The sequence below is a fragment of the Chiloscyllium punctatum genome, chromosome 31, assembly GCF_047496795.1.
Source record: "Chiloscyllium punctatum isolate Juve2018m chromosome 31, sChiPun1.3, whole genome shotgun sequence".
NCBI lineage: Eukaryota > Metazoa > Chordata > Chondrichthyes > Orectolobiformes > Hemiscylliidae > Chiloscyllium > Chiloscyllium punctatum.
In genome coordinates, this window is record NC_092769.1 from 71,435,444 (window position 1) to 71,460,031 (window position 24,588).

The 24,588-nt window shown below is 48.4% G+C and overlaps 1 protein-coding gene across 2 annotated transcripts in view; it reads right to left on the minus strand.

The window, feature by feature from the left end:
• Positions 1-276: 276 nt before the first annotated feature.
• LOC140457043 (ependymin-like) overlaps positions 277-24,588 on the minus strand; it is a 30,323-nt gene continuing 6,011 nt past the window's right edge. For both annotated transcript variants that reach the window (XM_072550971.1, XM_072550970.1), the window contains exons 3-7: positions 22,127-22,161; positions 17,460-17,594; positions 13,195-13,378; positions 9,369-9,456; positions 277-431 (exon numbers count right to left, since the gene is read on the minus strand). In XM_072550971.1, the coding sequence (XP_072407072.1) occupies positions 356-431; positions 9,369-9,456; positions 13,195-13,378; positions 17,460-17,594; positions 22,127-22,161 (518 nt within the window). In that variant the 3' untranslated portion in view covers positions 277-355. The remainder of the gene's footprint in view (positions 432-9,368; positions 9,457-13,194; positions 13,379-17,459; positions 17,595-22,126; positions 22,162-24,588) is intronic.

Below are 24,588 nucleotides of genomic sequence, written 5' to 3' on the forward strand. Positions count from 1 at the left end.
TGTAACTGTACAGAGTCAGTGTTTATTCAGCAGGGTAAGGGTCACTCACTGTGTAACTGTACAGAGTCAGTGTTTATTCAGCAGGGTAAGGGTCAGTCACTGTGTAACCGTACAGAGTCACTGTTTATTCAGCAGGGTAAGGGTCACTCACTGTGTAACTGTACAGAGTCAGGGTTTATTCAGCAGGGTAAGGGTCACTCACTGTGTAACCGTACAGAGTCAGGGTTTATTTGGCAGGGTAAGGGTCACTCACTGTGTAACCGTACAGAGTCAGGGTTTATTTGGCATGGAAACGTTTCTTTATTAGAATCAGATAAATCCGTTGTTTTTGGACCACTTCCAAGAGAGAATATGCTCAATTCAGCTGAGTGCATGATGCAGGTGGGATAAACACACTCGGATCACTGATCCCTGTGGTCAAACTGTAGATCCTAAAAATTAGAAAACAAAACCACAATGATTGAAGGTTTGTTCAGAAATATCCCCAAAGCATCTCACAGACATCAAACTGACGTTATTGTGGAGAATGCAGCAAACTATCTGAACTGTTCAGATTTTGCAAACAGTGAGAGCGTTTTTTTTTGTGACCTACTGCGCACTCGTGCTGGTGTTTGGCAACGGGACACTGGATTCCATGTAGCTTTGACCAATATCATAGAATCCCTGCAGTGTGGAAGCACGCCATTCAGTCCACACAGATCCTCCAAAGAGCATCCCACCCACACCAACTTCCCCGACCCTGTAACCCACCGAGCCTGCATCATGGGGCAATTTGGCACAACCGATCCACCCTAACCTGCACACCTTTGGACTGTGGGAGGAAACCCAATGCAGTCACAGGGAGAAAGTGCAAACTCCACACAGACAGTTGCCGGAGGGTGGGATTGAACCCAGGTCCCTGGCGCTGTGCGACTGCACTGCTAACCACTGAGTCACCATGCCACCCATGATGACCAGGAGCTGTCATATGGCTATCTGAACGGGCAGTCAACATAATGAGTCAAATGAGACAGCAAGTACTTGCATTTATATTGGGTCTTTTACTCAGCAACTCACAGGATTGTCAATCTGAGAGATACTGAGAGACAGAAGATTTGGACCATATAGGAATCTTCCTGAAGGTTGAGTGGACTGGGAATAAACTCAATGGAATTTTGAAGAATGAGGGAGGATTTTATAGAAACATATAAAACGATGAAGGGAATAGACAGAATAGAAGCAGGGAGGTTGTTTCCACTTGGGGGTGGGGGAGGAGGAGGAGGGGTGAAACTAGAACGAGGGGGCACAGCCTCAAAATAAGGGGGAGCGTATTGAGGACTGAGTTGAGGAGGAACCTCTTCATCCAAAAGGTGGTGAATCTGTGGAATTCCCTGCCCAGTGAGACAACCTTGTTGAATTTTTTTTAAGGCAAAAGATATCAATCTTTGTTTGAACAGTAAAGGAATTAAGGGCCACGGTGAGAGGGTGGGTAAGTGGAGCTCAGGTCATGAAAAGGTCAGCCGTGATCTGATTGAATGGTGGAGCGGGCTCGAGGGGCCGAATGGCCCACTCCTGCTCCTATTCCTCATGTCCCTACGGTCTCATTGAAGGAGAGGACGCAGAGAGGGAAGAGGTGGAGAGATGTTAGAAGAGAATTCCAGAGATTAGGATCCAGGCAACTGAGAGCGTGGCAACCACCAGCAGTTATTCAGGAGCTTTGAGCTAATGAAACGCGCAGCAGGGTTTTGGGATAAGCTCCTGCTTGCTGTAGGGAATTAACCAGGTCATGTGACGGTGTCCACATTTCAAAACAATGGGTGAGTCATGAGGTCAGGTGACCCAATGCCCGGCCTACCAGGAAGGCTTTCAGGTAGCACATCCCAAACCTTGACCCACCATGACCCCAGAGTCGAGACTCGACAACCGTTCACTGAGAGCTCTGTCAACAGGGGGTGCCAGCTTTGACAAAGGGTCAGTTCGACTCGAAACATCAGCTCTTTTCTCTCCTTACAGATGCTGCCAGACCTGCTGCGATTTTCCAGCATTTTCTCTTTTGGTTTCATATTCCAGCATCCGCAGTTATTTGCTTTTATAGAGATGGTGCCAGTTACCGTAGGACCGCAGCTGATGTAATGCTGTCGGTTTTCCGATAGCTCAGTGGTCAACACTGCTGCCTCCCAGTGCCAGGAACCTGGATTTGATTCCAGCCTCAGGCAACTGTCTGGGTGCACTTTGCATGTTCTCCCCGTGTTGGTATGTGGTTCCCCCCGGGTGCTTCAGTTTCCTACCACAGTCCAAAGACATGCACGTTAGGGTGGATTGGCCGTGCTAAATTGTCCCATAGTGCCCCAGGGATGTGCAGGTTAGGGTGGATTGGCCGTGCTAAATTGTCCCATAGTGCCCAGGGATGTGCAGATTAGGGTGGATTGGCCATGCTAAATTGTCCCATAGTGCCCAGGGATGTGCAGATTAGGGTGGATTGGCCGTGCTAAATTGTCCCATAGTGCCCCAGGGATGTGCAGGTTAGGGTGGATTGGCCGTGCTAAATTGTCCCATAGTGCCCCAGGGATATGCAGGTTAGGGTGGATTGGTCATGCTAAATTGTCCCATAGTGCCCAGGGATGTGCAGATTAGGGTGGATTGGCCGTGCTAAATTGTCCCATAGTGCCCAGGGATGTGCAGGTTAAGGTGGATTGGCCATGCTAAATTGTCCCATAGTGCCCAGGGATGTGCAGATTAAGGTGGATTGGCCGTGCTAAATTGTCCCATAGTGCCCAGGGATGTGCAGGTTAGGGTGGATTGGCCGTGCTAAATTGTCCCATAGTGCCCAGGGATGTGTAGGTTAGGGTGGATTGGCCGTGCTAAATTGTCCCATAGTGTCCAGGGATGTGCAGGTTAGGGTGGATTAGCCGTGCTAAATTGTCCCATAGTGCCCAGTGATGTGCAGGCTAGGGTGGATTGGCCGTGCTAAATTGTCCCATAGTGCCCAGGGATGTGCAGGTTAGGGTGGATTGGCCGTGCTAAATTGTCCCATAGTGCCCAGGGATGTGCAGGTTAGGGTGGATTGACAATGATTCTAGATTAGAGTGGTGCTGGAAAAACACAGCAGTTCAGGCAGCATCAGAGGAGCAGAAAAATCAACATTTCGGGCAAAAGCCCTGAGGAAGAGCTTTTGCCTGAAACATCAATTTTCCTGCTCCTCGGATGCTGCCTGACCTGCTGTGCTTTTCAAGCACCACTCTAATCTAGAATCTGGTTTCCAGCATCTGCAGTCATTGTTTTTACGAGTTCAGTTTTGGAAACCTGGTCAGCACAGACGAGCTGGGCCAAAAAGGCTGCTTCCATGACCTTGAGTTAAGCCATGAACCGTGACTGACACTCATAAAGGCTTGCATGAGAGGGAAATGAAGAGGAAAATCAGCTCAAGGCCTACACTGTCCACATAATGTGGTCCACTGCTCCCCGGTGTCCCTTACCGAACGAGAAGAACTAAAGGCTAACATTTACTTTCTACCTGCGGGTGTGCTGTCAAAGGCTGGTATCTGCTCAGGGCTTGTGGAGGTGCATGAAACAGTCTTTAGCGGTGAAAATCATTGAACTTTGAGATGATCTGGGTCCCTTGGATCTCGGGAGTGCGGGTTAACATTATCACACGCTCCATTGACCAAGGAATGTGAATGATCTCCCACCAACAATGATACACATGCTCCCTCTGGTGACCCAAATGGGTCATTACTGCAGTTGGTACCATACACCAGTGTCAGGTCGTGGGCAGCGTGCTCAATCCCTGAGCCAGACTCTGCCCCCAGGCCTTCAGTATAAAATTGAGGCTGAGGAGGCAGTGTCCCTACATCTGAGCCAGGGGGCCTGGGTTCAAACCCCACCTATTCCAGAAAAGCATCCCTGAACAAGGTGATTAGAAAATATCTATAACGGAGATTGACACTCTCAGTGCTGAGGGAGTGCTAGACCGTCAGAGGAGTCTTTCAGATCAGAGTCTTTCAGTGAGGTCACATCTGCACATATTTCAGAGGTGTTGAGTCAGTAAACAAGGGGATTGAGGGGAAGGTTGATATTAAGACCAGTAAATCAGAAAGAAAGGACAGGCAGAGACAGGTAAATGAGCCCCTTGGTACCAATGGACTGAAGTGTGTTTATTTCACTTCAAGGAGGGCGATAGGGAAGGCAAATGGGCTTCAAGCCTGGCTCAGTACCTGGGACTATGATGTGGCGGTGATTACAGAGACTTGGCTGAGAGACGGACAGGACTGGCTGCTCAGTGTTCCAGGGTTTCGTATTTTAGCTGAGGTGGAGAGGAAGGGAAAACGAGATGGAGGAGTTGCATTACCAATCAGGGAGATTGTTACATCTGCACTCAGAGAGGATGTATGGGACGGTTCATCCACCGAGGTAATACGGGTATATCTCAAAAATAAGATGGGTGCAATCACTCAGACAGGTTCCCCAACAGCCTCTTGAGGAACAGGTATGCAACTGAAAATGTGTTGCTGGAAAAGCACAGCAGGTCAGGCAGCATCCAAGGAGCAGGAGAATCGACGTTTCGGACATAAGCCCGTCTTCAGGAATGAGGAAAGTGTGTCCAGCAGGCTAAGATAAAAGGTAGAGAGGAGGGACTTGGGGGAGGGGCGTTGGAAATGCGATAGGTGGAAGGAGGTTGAGGTGAGGGTGATAGGCCGGAGTGGGGGTGGGGGCGGAGAGGTCAGGAAGAAGATTGCAGGTTAGGAAGGCAGTGCTGAGTTCGAGGGATTTGACTGAGACAAGGTGGGGGGAGGGGAAATGAGGAAACTGGAGAAATCTGAGTTCATCCCTTGTGGTTGGAGGGTTCCTAGGCGGAAGATGAGGCGCTCTTCCTCCAACCGTTGTGTTGCTATGGTCTGGCGATGGAGGAGTCCAAGGACCTGCATGTCCTTGGTGGAGTGGGAGGGGGAGTTGAAGTGTTGAGCTACACGGTGGTTGGGTTGGTTGGTTGGTGCGGGTGTCCCAGAGGTGTTCTCTGAAACGTTCCGCAAGTAGGCGGCCTGTCTCCCCAATATAGAGGAGGCCACATCGCATGCAGAGGATGCAGTAAATGATGTGTGTGGAGATGCAGGTGAATTTGTGGCAGATATGGAAGGATCCCTTGGGGCCTTGGAGGGAAGTGAGGGGGGGGGGTGTGTGGGCACAAGTTTTGCATTTCTTGCGGTTGCAGGGGAAGGTGCCGGGAGTGGAGGTTGGGTTGGTGCGGGGTGTGGACCTGACGAGGGAGTTACGGAGGGAGTGGTCTTTTTGGAACGCTGATAGGGGAGAGGAGTGAAATATATCCCTGGTGGTGGGGTCCGTTTGGAGGTGGCGGAAATGACGCTGTATGCAGGCAGATGCAATAAGGTGCAATAAAAACAGAGTTGTCATAGTGGGTGACTTTAACTTCCCCAGTATTGACTGGGACTCCCTTAGAGCAAGAGGCTTACATCAGGCAGAATTTGTTAAGTGCGTCCAAGAGGATTTGCTGAAACAGTATGTGAAGAGTCCAACTAGAGGATGGGCCATCCTGGACCTAGTAATGGTGAATGAACCTGGCCAGGTGACTGACCTTTCAATGGGAGAGCAGTTTGGAAACAGTGATCATAACACCTTAAGTTTTCAGATAGCTATGAATAGGATAAGTCAGGACCTTATGGAAAGGGCAAATTATGGCAGTATTAGGTAGGAGCTAGGGAGTGTTAATTGGGAGGGGCTATTATCATGCAATCCACAACTGACATGTGGGAGTTGTTTAAAGACCTGCTAATGAGGGTTCAAGACTGGCATGTTTCAGTAAGAAGGACAAGATGGCAAGGCAAGGGACCCTTGCAAAACAAGGGAGGTTATGAATTTAGTCAAAAGGGAAAAAACAAGCATAAATAAAGTTTAGGAAGCTAAAATCCGACAGGACCCGTGAGGAATATAAGGAAGACAGGAAAGTACTCAAGCTGGGAATTAGGAGAGCAAGAAGGAGCCATGAAATGACTTTGGCAGGTAAGGTTAAAGAGGATCCCAAAGCATTCTATAGATACATCAAAACCAAGAGGAGAACGAGGGAGAAGGTAGGACCACCCAAGGATAAAGGAGGGGACTTGTGCTTTAAGGCAGAGGATGTGGGTGAGATCCTAAATGAGTACTTTGCGTCGGTATTCCCCCAAGAGAAGGATATGGAGGATAGTGAGACTTTTGTGGAGCGTGCTAATCTGCGAGGGCATTTTGAGAACAAGCGAGAAGTGGTGTTGGATCTCTTGAAGAGCATTAAGGTGGGTATGTCTGTCAGGGCCCCATGGTACCTCCCCCAGGTTATCGAGAGAGGCAGGAGGGGAGATTGCTGGGGCCTTGACTAAGATCTTTGTATCCTTGCTAGCCACTGGAGAGGTCCCAGAGGACTGGGGAGTAGCTAGTGTTGGTCCTCTGTTCAAGAAGGTATATAGGGATAATTTAGGAAACTAAAGACGGTGAGTCTCACATTGGTGATTGGGAAACTGTTGGAGAGAATTCTTAGGGATAGGATTTACGTGCATTTGGAAAAGCATGGTCTAATTCGGGACAGTCAGCATGGCTTTGTGCAGGGCAGGTCATGTCTTACGAACTTGATGGAAATATTTGAGGAGGTGGCGATAGTGATCGATGAGGGTACCGCAGTGGATGCTGTTTACATAGATTTGAGTAAGGCTTTCGACAAGGTTCCTCAAGTTAGACTCATCCAGGAGATTAAGATGCATGGGATCCCCGGTGACTTGGCCGTGTGGATTCAGAATTGGCTTGCCCATAGAAGGCAGAGGCTAGTGATTCAAGTGAGTTTCTCAGGCTGGAGGGCTGGGACTAGTGGTGTTCCATAGGGCTCTGCATGGGACCTCTGCTGTTTGTGATATAAATAAATGACTTTGGATGAAAATGTAGATGGGTGGATTCGGAAGTCTTCAGATGATACAAAGATCAAGGGAGTTGTGGATGGTGTAGAAGATTGTCCAAGGATACAGCGGGATAGGGATCAGTTGCAGATAAAGGCGGAGAAATGGCAGACGGAGTTTAATCCGGGTAAATGTGAGGTGCTGCATTTCGGGAAATTGAATGTTAAAGGAGAAGTTAATGGCAGGACCCTGAACAGCGTTGATGTGCAGAGGGATCTTGGGGTTCAAGTCTATAGCTTCCTGAAAGTGGCCACGCAAGTAGATACGGTGGTAAAGAAGATGTAAGGCATGCTTGCCTTTATTGGTCGGGGAATTGAGTACAAGAGTTAGGATATCATGCTGCAGCTGTATGAGACGTTGGTCAGGTCGCAGTTAAAGTATTGCGTTCAATTCTGGTCACCACACTATAGGAAGGATGTGGAGTCTATAAAGAAGGTGCAGGAGAGGTATCCCAGGATGCTGCCTGGATTAGAGGGTAAGAGCTGTAAGGACAAGCTGGAAAATTCAGGTTGTTTTCTCTGGAGATTGAGGGGAGACTTGATAGAAGGCTATCAAATTATGAGATGCACAGAGGGTCTGGTTTATGGTCTGAATCTTTTTCCCAGAGTTGGAATGTCTAATATGAGGAGGCACCTATTTAAGGTGAGAGGGGGAACGTTCAAAGGAGATGTGGGGGGCAAGAGAAAGGTAGGAGTGAGGAACACATGGCCAGGGGTGATGGTGGGGCAGATATGATAGGGGCGTTTAAGGGGCCTTTAGATAAACACATGACTATGCCAGGAATGGAGGGATAGGGACCAAGGGCAGGCAGAAGGGATGAGTTTAATTCGGTGTCAAGCTTGGCACAACATTGTGGGCCGAAGGGCCTGTTCCTGTGCTGTGCTAGTCTGTGTTTTATGTTCTGAGTACTGATGAGGGGTTCAGCCCAGGTTTTTGCATTGCTGCCTCTGCAGTAGTATAGGACAGGGGACATCTTGTTGCAGTTGTGCAAGATGTTGGTGAGGACACATTTGGATTACTGCATGCAATTCTGGTCGCCCTACTATAGAAAGGATATTATTGGTCTTGAAATAATGCAGAAAAAAATTTACTAGGATGTGACCCGGACTGGAAGGTTTGAGTTATAAGGAAAAGCTGGGTAGGCTGGGACTTTTTTTTCCCTGGAAGGTAGAAGACTGATGGGTGATCTTATAGAGATTCATAAAATCACAAGAGGACTAGATGTGGTAGGTAGCCAACTGCTTCTCCCCATGGGAGGGCCAGCTAGAACTAGAGGTGAGAGGGGAGAGATACAAGAGGGTCCTGAGGGGCAATTTGTTCACACAGAGGGTGGTGAGTGTCTGGAACAGGCCTGCCAGAGGTAGTGGTAGAGGTGACTACAGTTTTGTCACTTAAGAAACATTTGGACAGCTCCATGGATGGGATGGGTCTGGAGGGATATGGACCACATTCCGGCAAATGGGACTAGTTTAATTTGTGAAAACTGGGTGGCCTGGACTAGATGTGCTGAACAGCCTTTTCTATGCTACAAACGTCTTTGACTGTATGGGTGAATGCAATAAGCACCTCCTACTATTACAGGAGAAATCTGCAAACAGCAGATTGGAAACATCCAGCGTATAAGGGCAGGGTAGATTGCATTTGGAGTCACAGAGATGTACAGCACAAAAACAGACCCTTCACTCCAACTCGTTCATGCCGACTGGATATCGTATATTAATCTGGTCCCATTTGCCAGCACTTGGCCCATATCCCTCTAAACCCTTCCTATTCATGTCCCCATCCAGATGCCTTTTAAATGTTGTCATTGTACCAGCCTCCACCGCTTCCTCTGGCAGCTCTTTCCATACACACACCACCCTCTAGGTGAAAAAGTTGCCCCTTCAGTCCTTCATATCTTTCCCCTCTCACCATAAACCTATGCCCTCTAGTTCTGGACTCCCCCACCCCAGGGAAAAGACTTTGTCTATTCACCCTATCCATGCCCCTCATGATTTTATAAACCTCTATAAGGTCACCCCTCAGCCTCCGATGCTCCAGGGAAAACAGCCCCAGCCTGTTCAGCCTCTCCCTATAGCTCAGATCCTCCAACCCTGGCAACATCCTTATAAATCTTTTCTGAACCCTTTCAAGTTTCATAACATCCTTCCTGCAAGAGGGAGACCAGAATTGCACACAATGTTCCAAAATTTAAGGCACAGCAGTGGCTCTGGGCTCAGGATTGAGGTGGGAGAGAATAAATACTACTCCAATCCGCACCTCCTGAAGGACAACATCTGTTTTGGTGCTGAACGGAGAGAGAGTGGGGCTCAGTCAGTCACGTGGCTGACAAACCTGTTCACTGTGAGCCTTTCTACCTCCAGCCCAGGGAGCATGAGGGGTCAGGAAGACAGGGGATGCAAGAGTGGGAAGGCCCAGATATAAAACGAAGACATAAACCGTTGGCCAACTCACGATTCAACAATCCATCCCTTCTCTTTACAGTAGTAGTTAATGGACAATGGTAGGCATCCATATGCAGTGAAGGTCAAGATGTAGGGAACTGGAAAACAAAACGTGATGGTGTCATATTAACACGAGAAACCAGCAACAGAAATGTTAGCAACATCTGCCAATTGTCTATAAAGCAATAAACGCTGGGAAGTTTGCAGAAGCAGGGCCGAGTCATACAATCGTTAGACTATTAATCAACTGATCCAGGACACGATCGGAGAGACAGGTCTGAGATGCTGAAATTTCAGTTCAATAAATAGCTGGAATTAAGAGTCGAACGGTGAGCATGAAACTGGTGTCCATTTAGATAAGATTAGATTAGATTACTTACGGTGTGGAAACAGGCCCTTCGGCCCAACAAATCCACGCCGACCCGCCGAAGCACCACCCACCCAGCCCCATTCCCCTACATTTACCCCTTCACCTAACACTATGGGCAATTTAGCACGGCCAATTCACACTAACCTGCACGTTTTTGGACTGTGGGAGGAAACCGGAGCACCCGGAGGAAACCCACGCCAACAAAATCCATCTGGTTCACTAATGTTCTTCAGGGAAAGAAATTTGCTGCATTTTGGTAAAACAAACGGGGGCAGGACTTATTCTCATCCTGACAGGATTCCACACGGTCGACTCATTCTAACTAAAGTTAGATCACATTGCATTCAGGGTGAGCTTGCCAGTTGGATACAAATTTGGCTCAACGGCAGGAGATGGAGTGATAGTGGAGGGTTGTTTTTCAGAGGCCTATTACCAGCAGTGTTCCGCAGGGTTTAGGGCTGGGTCCACTTTTGTTTGTCATTTGTCTAAACGATTTGGATGAGGATATAGGAGGCATGGTCAGTAGGTTTGCTGGTGACACCAAGACTGGTGTCATTGTGAAGATGGTTATCTAAGATCACAAAGAGATCTTGTTTGATTGGGTCAACGGGCTGAAGACTGGCAAATGGAGTTTAATTTGGATAAATGCAAGATATTTCATTTTGGTAAAACACACAAGGGCAGGACTGAAACAATTAAAAATAGGGCCTTGGGTAGTGTTATAGAACAGAGAGATCTAGGCGATCAGGTACCTATTTCTTTGAAATTTGCATCACATATAGATAGGGTGGTTAAGAAGGCATTCAATGCTCAGACCACTGAGGACAGGAGTTGGGGTGTCATGTTGAGGTTGTACAGGACATTGGTGAGGCCATTTTTGGAGTGCTGTGTCCAGTTCCAGTCACCCTATAATAGGAAGGATATTATTAAGCTGGAGATGGTGCTGAAGAGATTTACCAGGATGTTACCGGGAATGGAGGTTTGAGTTGTAAGGAATATTGTGCGCCGTTCTGGTCTCCCTCCTGCAGGAAGGATGTTGTGAAACTTGAAAGGGTTGAGAAAAGATTTACAAGGATGTTGCCGGGGTTGGAGAATCTGAGCTACAGGGAGAGGCTGAACAGGCTGGGGCTGTTTTCCCTGGAGCATCGGAGGCTGAGGGGTGACCTTATAGAGGTTTATAAAATCATGAGGGGGCATGGACAGGGTAAATAAACAAGATCTTTTCCCTGGGGTGGGGGAGTCCAGAACTAGAGGGGCATAGGTTTAGGGTGAGAGGGGAAAGATTTAACAGGGAACCTAAAGGGCAACTTTTTCACCCAGAGGGTGGTGTGTGTATGGAATGAGCTGCCAGAGGAAGTGGTGGAGGCTGGTACAATGACAACATTTAAAAGGCATCTGGATGGGGACATGAATAGGAAGGGTTTAGAGGGATATGGGCCAAGTGCTGGCTAATGGTACCAGATTTATATATGATATCCAGTCGGCATGGACAAGTTGGACTGAAGGGTCTGTTTTTGTGCTGTACATCTCTGTGACTCCAAATGTAATCAAGTCATCAAGAGGGATGTGGGCCAAGTGTTGGCAAGTGGAACTAGATCAGACTGGGATATCTGGACCGAAGGGTCTGTTTCTGTGCTGTACATCCCTGTGACTCTATGAGAGGTCGGATAGGCTGAGAGTTCTTTCACAGGGTATAGGACGGTTGAGGGGTGACCTCATAGAGGTTTATAAAACGATGAAGGGTATAGATAAGGTGAATGGCATGTGCCTTTTTCTTGGGGTGGGGGATTTCAAGACTAGGGGCCATACTTTTAAGGTGAGAGAGGAGAGAGCTTTAAAATGAACACGAGATGCAACCTTTTTACACAGGGAGTGGTTCGTGTGTGGAATGAACTTCCTGGGGAAGTGGTGGATGCGGGTACAGTTACAACATTTAAAAGACATTTGGATAAGGACATGGACAGGAAAGGGATTGGAGGGATATAGGCCAGGAGCAGGCAGGTGGGACTAGTTTAGTTTGGGATTGCAGTCAGCATAGACGAATCGGACTGCAGGGTCTGTTTCCATGCTGTGTGACTCTATGTTGTCCTTACCTGAGCTGGTTTACATGTGGCTACAGGCTCACAGCAATGTGGTTGACAATTAACTGCCCTCTGGGAGGGCAATAAATAAATGCCAGCTCGTGAATGAATTCTTTTTCTAAGCGTCAAAGGTCAGTCCCAGCAACTTTGAGAAGGGGACCGTGCTGTCTCAGTTTGGCACAGACAAAGACGGCAACCTCGTACTCATTCCTGTCACCAGCATAGAGTCATACAACTGTACATCATGGAAACAGACCCCTCCGTCCAACTTCTTCATGCTGACCAGATATCCTAAATTAATCCAGTCCCATTTGGCAGCAGTTGGCCCATGTATCTCATTGGTTCACCTCCACAATCCCAACACTAGAAACATCATATTCCCAATTGTTACTGGGCATGCTTCCGGAAATTCTTCGGTCCAACGAGTCTGTAATCCCAAACTAAACTAGTCCCGCCTGCCTGCTCCTGGCCCATATCCCTCCAAACCCTTTCCTGTTCATGTGTCTACCCAAATGTCTTTTAAATGCTGTATTGGTACCCACATCCACCACTTCCACAGAAAGTCTGTTCCACACGTGAACCACCATCTGTGTAAACAAATTTGCCCCTTATGTCTTGTTAAAATCTCTCTCCACTCCCATTAAAAATATGCCCCCTAGTCTTGAAATCCCCCCATCCTCGGAAAAAATCGACTACCGTTGACTTGATCTGCACCTCTCATTACTTTATGAACTTCTATCAGATCACCTTTCAACTTGCTACGCTCCAGTGAAAAAAGTTCCAGCCTTTCTTTATAACTCAAACTTGCCCTACCCGGCAACATCCTGGTAAATCTCTCCTGACCCCCCTCTCCAGTTTAATAATATCCTTCCTGTAACAGGGTGACCAGAACTGGACACAGTACTCCAGACGAGGCCTCACCAATGTCCTGTACAACCCCAACATGACTTCTTCTTTCAGAATTGAAGAGAAAAAAATGATCTAAGATCTAAAATTTCTTCTGCATACCAAGAGTGGTTAGGACATCTCTCTCACAAAACGGCAAGTATTGCTGGGTTAATTGCAATGTCTATATCTGCAGAACAGCTCTTGTATGTAAGTCAGATGAAAATTGAGGCGCTGGAAAAGCACAGCAGGTCAGGCAGCATCTGAGGAGCAGGAGAATTGACGTTTCAGGCATAAGCCCTTCATCAGGAATGTCAGAGACCTCATTTGGAACTCATTAGTCTTTGGGTGAGGCCAACATTGACCTGACACACGATGCCCTCCAAAGTGGCACACCCCTGCCAAGGCCCTGAAGTGCTGATGACGTGCCAGAGAGTGAACAGTGTCCGCACACAGAGGCAACACACAGAGCGCGAGCAGGAGTCTGCCTTTACACTTACCACCGTCACCAGTTTCAACGTTCCAGATATTGGCCAGCACCCCCTCTTGTGGGTCAGAGGAGCCTCCAACGTATGTCTGAATGATTAATGTTGCATTAGAGGGAACTGCGATGTGCTGGAATGGAGTACGGAGAGCAGACTTCACACATTTTCTGCTCTCTGGGTAGAACTGGTAGCGGACAGACTGCAAGCAGAAGGAAAGAGAGAGAGATCAGTTACACAAGGGAACTTTGTGCCACAACCCAGTTCTGAGTGGAACTACATCAGTCCTAATGGCTGCATTCTGGAACAACAGAGACAGAGGCTGTTCCTGTAGCTGTTTGATTAGATTCCCTACAGTGTGGAAACAGGCCCTTCGGCCCAACAAGTCCACACTGACCCTCCGAAGAGTTACCCATCCAGATCCTTTTCCCTTTGACTAATGCACCTAACACTACGGGCAATTTACCATGGCCAATTCACCTGACCTGCACGTCTTTGGACTGTGGGAGGAAACCAGAGCACCCAGAGGAAATCCACGCAGATACGGGGAGAATGTGCAGGCTGGAATTGAACCTGGGACCCTGATGCTGTGAGGCGGCTGTACTAACCATAATGCCACTATGGCTGATCTTGTAGGGAATTCTGTTCATAACTTTTTACATATGTATTTTCAGTATGACCTGTTGAGATCAATAGCAAACCATACATCATGAAATTTGAAGCTGGAAAAGGAGGATGTTTAGATATAATATTTGAATCTATTGCAGAATTGCACACGGGAACTGTAGACAAAATACAGGTCATAGAGTCAGAGAGATGGACAGCACAGAAACAGACCCTTCGGTCCAACTTGTCCATGCCAACCAGATATCCAAACCTAATCTAGTTCCATTTGCCAGCACTTGGCCCATACCCCTCCAAACCCTTCCTATTCATGTCCCCATCCAGATGCCTTTTAAATGTTGTCATTGTACCAGCCTCCACCACTTCCTCTGGCAGCTCATTCCACACACGTACCACCCTCTGTGTGAAAAAGTTAGCCCTTAGGTCTCTTTTATATCTTTCCTCTCTCACCCTAAACCTATACCCCTCTAGTTCTGGATGTCCTACCACAGGGAAAAGACTTTGTCTGTTTATCCTATCCATGCCCCTCATGATTTTATAAACTTCTATAAGGTCACCCCTCAGCCTCCGATGCTCCAGGGAAAACAGCCCCAGCCTATTCAGCTTCTCCCTATAGCTCAAACTCTCCAACCCTGGCAATGGCCTTGTAAAGTTTTTCTGAACCGTTTTAAATTTCACAACATCCTTCCGATATGAAGGAGACCAGAATTGCAGGCCTAAGCAATGTCCTGTACAGCCACAACATGACCTCTAAACTCCGATACTCAATACTCTGACCAATAAAGGAAAGCATACCAAACGCCTTCTTCACTATCCTATCCACCTGCGACTCCACTTTCAAAGAGCTATGAACCTGCACTCCAAGGTCTCTTTGTTCAGCAACACTCCCCAGGACCTTACCATTAAGTGTACAAGCTCTTCCCTGATTTGCCTTTCCAAAATGCAGGACCTCACGTTTATCTAAATTAAACTCCATCTGCCACTCCTCAGCCCACTGGCCCATCTGATCAAGATCCCATTGTACTCTGAGGTAACCTTCTTTGCTGGCCAGTAAACCTCCAATTTTGGTGTTATTTGCAAGCTTACTAACTATATGCACACATCCAAACCATTTATATAAATGATGGAAAGTAGTGGACCCAGCACCGATCCTTGCGGCACAACACTGGTCACAGGCCTGAAAAACAACTCTCCATCGCCACCCTCTGTCTTCTCCCTTTGAGCCAGTTCTGTATCCAAATGGCCAGTTCTCCTTGTATTCCATGAGAAGTCCACATAGATCATGTCCTGCTCTGCCCTCATCAATCCTTTTCGTTACTTCTTCAGAAAACTCAATAAAGTTTGTGAGACATGATTTCCCACACACAAAGCCATTGCTGACTATCCCTACAACATGAGATGAGAAGGTAAGGCATAATTGAACTCGTGCTGTCCCTGTCCTGGGAGTGTTTGATGGGACATAGCAGAGGGAGCTTTACTCTGCACCTAACCCCGTTCTGTCCCTGTCCTGGGATTGTTTGATCGGGGACAGTGTAGAGGGAGCTTTACTCTGAATCTAACCCTGGGCTGTCCCTGTCCTGGGAGTAAGTGAGGACTGCAGATGCTGGAGCCCAGAGTTGGAAAGTGTAGTGCTGGAAAAGCGCAGCAGGCCAGGCAGCATCCGAGGAGCAGGAGAATCGACGTTTCAGGCATAAGCCCTTCTTCAGGAATGAGGCTGGTGTGCCAAGCGGGCCGAGATAAAAGGTAGGGGGTGGGGGGGGGAGGGAATTTGGGGGAGGGGCGCTGGGAATACAATAGGTGGAAGGAGGTGAGGTTGAGGGTGATAGGCCGGAGAGAGGGTGGGGGGCGGAGAGGTCAGGAAGAAGATTGCAGGTCAAGAGGATGGTGCTGAGTCCGGGGGTTGGGACTGAGATAAGCTGGGGGGAGGGGAAATGAGGAAGCTGGAGAAATCAACATTCATCCTGTGTGGTTGGAGGGACAACGTCAGAGGGGATGCAGGAAGTGGAGGAGATGCGGTAGAGAGTATCGTTGACCATGTCCCGTCCAACGTGGTCGACGATGCTCTCCACCGCATCTCCTCCACTTCCCGCTCCTCCGCCCTTGAACCCCGTCCCTCCAACCGCCACCAGGACAAAACCCCACTGGTCCTCACCTACCACCCCACCAACCTCCAGATACATCGTATCATCTGCCGTCATTTCCGCCACCTCCAAACGGTCCCCACCACCAGGGATATATTTCCCTCCCCTCCCCTATCAGTGTTCCGGAAAGACCACTCCCTCCGTGACTCCCTCGTCAGGTCCACACCCCCCACCAACCCAACCTCCACTCCCGGCACCTTCCTCTGCAACCGCAAGAAATGCAAAACTTGCGCCCACACCTCCCCCCTCACTTCCCTCCAAGGCCCCAAGGGATCCTTCCATATCCCCCACAAATTCACCTGCACCTCCACACACATCATTTACTGCATCCGCTGCACCCGATGTGGCCTCCTCTACATTGGGGAGACAGGCCGCCTACTTGCGGAACGTTTCAGGGAACACCTCTGGGACACCCGCACAAACTAATCCAACCACCCCGTGGCTGAACACTTTAACTCCCCCTCCCACTCCGCCAAGGACATGCAGGTCCTTGGCCTCCTCCATCGCCAGATTATGGCAACACGACGCCTGGAGGAAGAGCGCCTCATCTTCCGCCTAGGAACCCTCCAACCGCAAGGAATGAACTCAGATTTCTCCAGTTTCCTCATTTCCCCTCCCCCCACCTTATCTCAGTCCCAACCCCAGATTCAGCACCGCCCTCTTGACCCGCAATCTTCTTCCCGACCTCTCCGCCCCCACCCCCTCTCTGGCCTATCACCCTCACCCTCACCTCCTTCCACCTATCGTATTCCCAGCACCCCTCCCCCAAATTCCCCCACGCCCCACCCTTTTATCTCAGCCCGTTTGGCACACCAGCCTCATTCCTGAAGAAGGGCTTATGCCCGAAACATCAATTCCCTGTCCTGGGAGTGTTTGATGGGGTCAGTGTAGAGGGAGCTTTACTCGAAATCAAACCCCGTACTGTCCCTGTCCTGGGTGTGTTTGATGGGGGCCAGTGTAAAGGGAGCTTTACTCTGTATCTAACCCCGTGCTATCCCTGTCCTGGGGAGTGTTTGATGGGGGCCAGTGTAAAGGGAGCTTTACTCTGTATCTAACCCCATGCTATCCCTGTCCTGGGGAGTGTTTGATGGGGGACAGTGTAGAGGAGGCTTTACTCTGTATCTAACCCCGTGCTGTCCCTGTCCTGGGAGTGTTTGATGGGGGACAGTGTAGAGAGAGCTTTACTCTGTATCTAACCCCGTGCTGTCCCTGTCCTGGGGAGGGATTGACAGGAGACAGTGTAGAGGGAGCTTTACTCTGTATCTAACCCAGTGCTATCCCTGTCCTGGCGAGTGTCGGATTGGAACAATTTTACAGCCGATTAACACAGGGCGTGGCACGTTATTTGAATCCCTCATGATGGTATTTAAATCCTGAAGGCTGAAGCTTGGATCGTGAATGGTTTCCTTCTGTGCTGTATGGATCCGTGACTGCAGGAATAGTCCCTTTGAAGGCCTAGGTTATGGAGAGAGGGAATCAGAGGGGTTAACCTCAGTCATCTGTCTCTTGAAAACTCACCTCCTGAAATAGCAGGAATTCCATCTCTTGCAGTGTAGTGCCATTTGAAAAGTACTTTACTTTGAAGGCAAAAATCCTCTTTTGAACAGCATCGTAAGAGAACTGCCCCCCTTCAATCTCTCCGCTCTGATCGAACTGTAAAACAAGATTGGCAACAATGCATAATGTTCATACAGATGCTTATATCAATCTGGAAGAAGAGTAGGCCATTCAGCCTATCGCCCTGCTCCTATGTTCACCACGATCATGTCTGAACCGATTGTGACCTCATATCCTCCTCTGATGACCTTTCACCCCTCTGTGCTTAAACACCTCAGCCTTAAAGATACTCGAGGACTCTGCTTCATTCATGCCGATTCATGGACAGAGTTCCAATGGCTTGCGATCTTCTGAGAGAACATTTCACCCCACTTCCATTTTAAATGGGCCACCCCTGACTTTTCAACAGCGAGCCTTGCATTTTGGTTGAGGACTTCCCACCAAAGGATCATCTTGTCCACATCTAGGCTGCCTCACAACACCATGGACCTGCGTTCAATCCCACCCTCGGGCGGTATGTCTGCGTGGAGCTTGCACATTCTCCCCCTCTGAGATTGGGATTTCCTCTGGGTGCTCTGGTTTCGTCCGCAGTCCAAAGATGTGCAGGTTAGGGTGGATTGGCCGTGCTAAATTGTCCCATAGTGCCCAGGGACGTGCAGGTTAGGGTGGATTGGCCGTGCTAAATTGTCCCATAGTGCCTCAGGGATGTGCAGGTTAGGGTGGATTGGCCGTGCTAAATTGTCCCATAGTGTCCAGCGATGTGCAGGTTAGGGTGAATTGGCCGTGCTAAATTGTCCCATAGTGCCTAGGGATGTGCAGGTTAGGGTGGACTGGCCGTGCTAAATTGCCCCATAGTGCCCAGGGATGTGCAGGTTAGGGTGGATTGGCCGTGCTAAATTGTCCCATAGTGCGCAGGGATGTGCAGGTTAGGGTGGATTGGCCGTGCTAAATTGTCCCATAGTGTCCAGGGATGTGTAGGTTAGGGTGGATTGGCCGTGCTAAATTGTCCCATAGTGTCCAGACATGTGCAGGTTAGGGTGGATTGGCCGTGCTAAATTGTCCCATAGTGCCCAGGGATGTGCAGGTTAGGGTGGACTGGCCGTGCTAAATTGCCCCATAGTGCCCAGGGATGTGCAGGTTAGGGTGGATTGGCCGTGCTAAATTGTCCCATAGTGCCCAGGGATGTGCAGGTTAGGGTGGACTGGCCGTGCTAAATTGTCCCATAGTACCCAGGGACGTGCAGGTTAGGGTGGATTGGCCGTGCTAAATTGTCCCATAGTGCCTAGGGATGTGCGGATTAGGGTGGATTGTCAGTGCTAAATTGTCCCATAGTGCCCAGGGATGTGCAGGTTAGGGTGGATTGGCCATGCTAAATTGTCCCATAGTGTCCAGGGATGTGCAGGTTAGGGTGGATTGGCCGTGCTAAATTGTCCCATAGTGCCCAGGGATGTGCAGGTTAGGGTGGATTGGCCGTGCTAAATTGTCCCATAGTGCCCAGGGATGTGCAGGTTAGGGTGGATTGGCCGTGTAAAATTGTCCCATAGTGCCCAGGGATGTGCAGGTTAGGTGTATTAACCATGGGGAATGCAGGGTTACAGAAATACGGTAGGGTAGTGGATCTGGATGGGATGCTGTTTGCAGGGTCGGTGTGAACTCAATGGGCCGAATGGTGTACTTCTGCACTGTAGGGATTCTATGATTTACCCTGCATTTACATGTGCAATTGATTCTCTACTTTAAACTTAAAAAAATACAAGTTTAGCCCGTCCAACCTTTCCTCGGGCAAGCCCCAAGTTCAGGTATTAGAACATAGAACATAGAACATAGAAGAACACAGCGCAGTACAGGCCCTTCGGCCCTCGATGTTGCGCCGATCCAAGCCCACCTAACCTACACTAACCCACTATCCTCCATATACCTATCCAATGCCCGTTTAAATACCCATAAAGAGGGAGAGTCCACCACTGTATTAGTTTGATAAAGTGTTCTCTGAGCTCCTTCAATGCATTAGCATCTTTCCTTACATAGGGTAATCGAACCTGTGTATAATACTTCAGAAGCAGTATCACCAGTGTCCTGTTCACCATAACCTCCCTACTTTGAGTCTTAGACATATCGTGAGTGGAAACAGACCCTTCGGTCCAACTCGTCCATGCTGACCAGATAGCCTAAATTAATCTAGTCCCATTTGCCAACATTTGGCCCATATCCCTCCAAACCCTTCCTATTCATGTCCCCATCCAGATGCCTTTTAAATGTTGTCATTGTACCAGCCTCCATCACTTCCTCTGGCAGCTCGTTCCATACAGGCACCACCCTCTGTGTGAATAAGTTTCCCCTCTCACCCTAAACCTATGCCCTCTAGTTCTGGACTCCCCCACACCAGGGAAAAGACCTTGTCTATTTTCCCTATCCACGCCCCTCATGATTTTATAAACCTCTATAAGGTCATCCCTCAGCCTCCGATGCTCCAGTGAAAACAGCCCCAGCCTGTTCAGCCTCTCCCTATAGCTCAAACCCTCCAAGCCTGGCAACATCCTTGTAAATCTTTTCTGCACCCTTTCAAGTTTAACAACATCTTTCCTAAAGCAGGGAGACCAGAATTGCACGCAATATTCCAATAGTAGCCTAACCAATGTCCTGTACAGCTGCAACATGACATCCCCAACTCATACACTCCATGCACTGACTAATAAAGACAAGTGTACCAAACACCTTCTTCACTATCCTATCTACCTGTGACTCCACTTTCAAGGAACAATGAACCTCCACTCCAAGGTCTCTTCGTTCAGCATCACTCCCCAGGACCTTACTATTAAGCAAGGCTGAACTTATGTAGACAATTACCTTTGTAATCAATGATAACATTCTCTTATGGTCCTTTTACTCACAGCAATTCACAAGATTGCCACTCATAGTGTCCAAGGGATGTCATATGGTCATATGAACAGGCAGTCAGGATAATGAGTCAGAGCGAGCATGTGACGACAAATACTGGCATTTACATTGGGCCTATTGCACACAGCAACTCACAAGATCATCAATGGATGGATACTGTGGGACAGAAGACTTGGACCATGTGGTAGACCTCCAGAATCTTCTTGTACTCATTAGAATTTGGAAGAATGATGGGGGATTTATAGAAACATATAAAATTATGAAGGAAATAGATCAGATAGAAGCAGGGAGGTTATTCCCACTAGTGGGCAAAACTTGAACTGGGGGCGTAGCCTCAAAATAAGGAGGACCAGATTTAAAACTGAGTTGAGGAGGAACTTCTTCACCCAGAAGGTTGTGAATCTGTGGAATTCCTTACCCAGTGATGCTACCTCACTGAATGCTATAAAGGCGAAGATAGATCAATTTTTGAACAGTAAAGGAACTAAGAGTCATTGTGAGTGGGCAGGTAAGTGGAATTGGGTCCATGGAAAGATCAGCCATCATCTTATTGAATGGTGGAGCAGGCTCGACGGGCCAAATGGCCTCCTCCTGCTCCGAGTTCTTATGTTGTTCTAATAAATCGTAGACATTAGTCGCTGCAACACAACACTTAGTACGCCTTACCAACCTAAATCATAGAATCCCTACAGTGTGGAAGTAGGCCATTTGGCCCATCCAGTCCGCACCAACCCTCCAAAGAGCACCTCACCCAGACCCATCCCTCTACCCCACCACTGTAACCCTCCATTTCCCATGGCCAATCCACCTTAACCTGCACATAGGAGAAAGTGAGGGCTGCAGATGCTGGAGTCTTTCTTATGCCAGAAACGTCGATTCTCCTGCTACTCGGATGCTGCCTGACCTGCTGTGCTTTTCCAGCACCACACTCTTCGACTCTAACCTGCCTGTAGAGTCATAGGAAACAGACCCTTCAGGCCAACCAGTCCGTGCTGACCGTAATCCCAAACCCAACCAGTCCCACCTGCCTGATCCTGGCCCATATCCCTCCAAATCCTTTCCTATTCATGTACCCATCTAAGTGTCTTTTAAAATGTTGTAATTGTCCCCGCATCCACCACTTCCTCTGGAAGTTCATTCCATGCACGAACCACTCTCTGTGTAAAAAAGTTGCCCCTCATGTCCTTTTTAAAATCTTTCTCCTCTCACCTTAAAATTATGTCCCCTAGTCTTGAAATCCCCTACCCTTGGGAAACGACAGTTATCAGTCACCTTATCTATGCCCCTCATGATTTTATAAGGTCACCCCTCAACCTCCTACGCTCCAGTGAAAAGTGTCCCAGTCTTTCCAGTCTACTTTCATACCTCAACCCTTCCATTCCTGGCAAATCATTGCTGAACCCTCGACAGTTTAATAACAATAGGTGATCCCTAATTGCTGGGTGGCTTGTTATCCACAGATTTTCAACAAACTGAAATTCTGAAGACGGGTCGCTTTTCCCGAAACACTAACTCTGTTTCCCTTCCCACAGACGCTGAGTACCTCCAGGAATTTCTGCTTTGGCGTTGGCTACTTTTCCCACCGGCCGAGAAGCCAGTTGGCAAGCTGAAGTCTATATTTGACCACTTAAGTGCCTTTATTGCTGGTGAGTCAAGAAACCCCCCTTTTCTCGCCAAGCAGTGAATCTCTGGGAGATAAAGATATCAGGGTGTGCGATGTTGATACTTACAACAGTCTTCTTACCTTCCAGGAGCTCTGGTGAAGCTGTCAGAGACAAAATGGAGAGTCAGAGGCAGCGTTCAATTTGGATAAGTGTGAGGTATTGCATTTTGGTGCAACTAACAGGGGACGGGACTTACACAATAAAAGAGGCAGAAGTGGGTACTGCAGATGCTGGAGATTAGAGTCAAGATTTCCAGCACCACTCTACTCTTGACCTTTTCACAATGGTAGGGCCTTCAGTAGCGTTGTAAAACAGTGGGACCAAGGAATTCAGGTACATAATTCCTCTACTTTGTAATTTATTCCAGCAATCTGCAATACTGTCATTTTTATTTCAATGTTTTCTAGATGTTTCCTTTTCCTAAGAACTTGTACTGAAGGATCTGTACCTGGGTACCATTGTACCTAAGATGGTGCCACCATGTGGCAACTTGTGAACTTTTCACTGTACCCATGTGACAAAAAACTAATTCAATTCACACTCTTCCCTCATGCTGGGGCCATCCCTGAGGGAGGACGTTCCCTTTGTACCCGGCCTTTTGGAGCCCATTGTAATATCGATAATCTTTCCGTCGGCTCACCCCTGTATTTTTCACTTTTTCAGGGAAAACGACGACTCTCCCCTTTGTACTGTTTGCAGTTTTATGCTGATCGAACAGTCAGTGTATGAATGTTATGTACAGTTTAGAACTTAGAATCCCTGCAGTCGGGAAACAGGCCCTTCAGCCCAACAAGTCCACACCGAACTACCAGACAGTAATCTGCCCAGACCCATTCCCTTATTTCTTTACATTGCACCGAACACTACAGGCAATTTAGCACGGCCAACCCACCCTAACCTGCACATCCCTGGGCACTATGGGACAATTTAGCACGGCCAACCCACCCTAACCTGCACATCCCTGGGCACTATGTGACAATTTAGCACGGCCAATCCACCCTAACCTACACATCCCTGGGCACTATGGGACAATTTAGCACGGCCAATCCACCCTAACCTGCACATCCCTGGGCACTATGGGACAATTTAGCACGGCCAATCCACCCTAACCTACACATCCCTGGACACTATGGGACAATCTAGTATGGCCAATCCACCCTAACCTGCACATCCCTGAACACTATGGGACAATTTAGCACGGTCAATCCACCCTAACCTGCACATCCCTGGGCACGATGGGACAATTTAGCACGGCCAATCCACCCTAACCTGCACATCCCTGGGCACTATGGGACAATTTAGCACGGCCAATCCACCCTAACCTGCACATCCCTGGGCACTATGGGACAATTTAGCATGGCCAATCCACCCAAACCTGCACATCCCTGGGCACAATGGGACAATTTAGCACGGCCAATCCACCCAAACCTGCACATCCCTGGGCACTATGGGACAATTTAGCACGGCCAATCCACCCAAACCTGCACATCCCTGGGCAGTATGGGACAATTTAGCATGGCCAATCCACCCTAATCTACACAACTTTGGACTTTGGGAGAAAACCAGAGCACCCAGATGAAACCAGACACAGGGAGAACGAGCAAACTCACACAGACAGTCGCCCGAGGGTGGGATCGAACCCGTCTCCCTGGCGCCGTGAGGCAGCGGTGCTAACCACTGAGCCACCGTGACTCCCCACAGGTTTGTTGTATTCGAGGTAAGACACTGATGGCCACATCATGTCTGGGGCTGCATTCCTGAGGGAGGGTTATAGCCCCAAGCTAACAAACCTCATGCTGGAAAGATACTTACTAATTTGGAGCAAACCCCTATAATGTTGGGGAAACTCTGGCAACTCCTGCAGAGAGGGAAAACCAGTCAACGTTTCAAGTCCTTCCGAAGGGTCATTGGGGTTGAAATATTTACTCTGCTTCTCTCTCCACAGACCTGCTGAGTTTCTCCATCATTTTCTGTTTTTGTTTCAGATTTCCTGCATCTGCATTTCTTTGCCTTATGTTACCAGCTTTAATGGCTTGGTTTAGACATCAAGATTCCTTGACATGAAACAAAGAAAGTTGTTTCCTTTTCCTGAAAAAAGGTATTTATAGGTTCTTGAATGCTCGAGACATTTAAATGTACCATTTAGAATTATGATGTGGAGGAGCCAGTTTTGGACTGGGGTGGACAAAGTTAAAAATCACACAACACCAGGTTATAGTCCGACAGTTTTATTTGGAGGTACTAGCTTTTGGAGCGCTGCTCCTTCATCAGGTAACTTAGAATTAAGCAGACTTACTGCCTCTTGTGATGTCAGCAGAGAGCTGTAAATTCAGCAAACTAACAGGGAAAAGCTGCTGCGTGAAGCATGATCCCATGATCTTAGAGAACCAGTCAAGAGGCAGAAGGAAGTAAGGCAGCTATTGCCCTCAGGAAACCAATCAGAAATTGGGCACTCACACTCATCATCGCCCTCGGAAACCAATCAGAAATTGGGCACTCACACCCATCATCGCCCTCAGAAACCAATC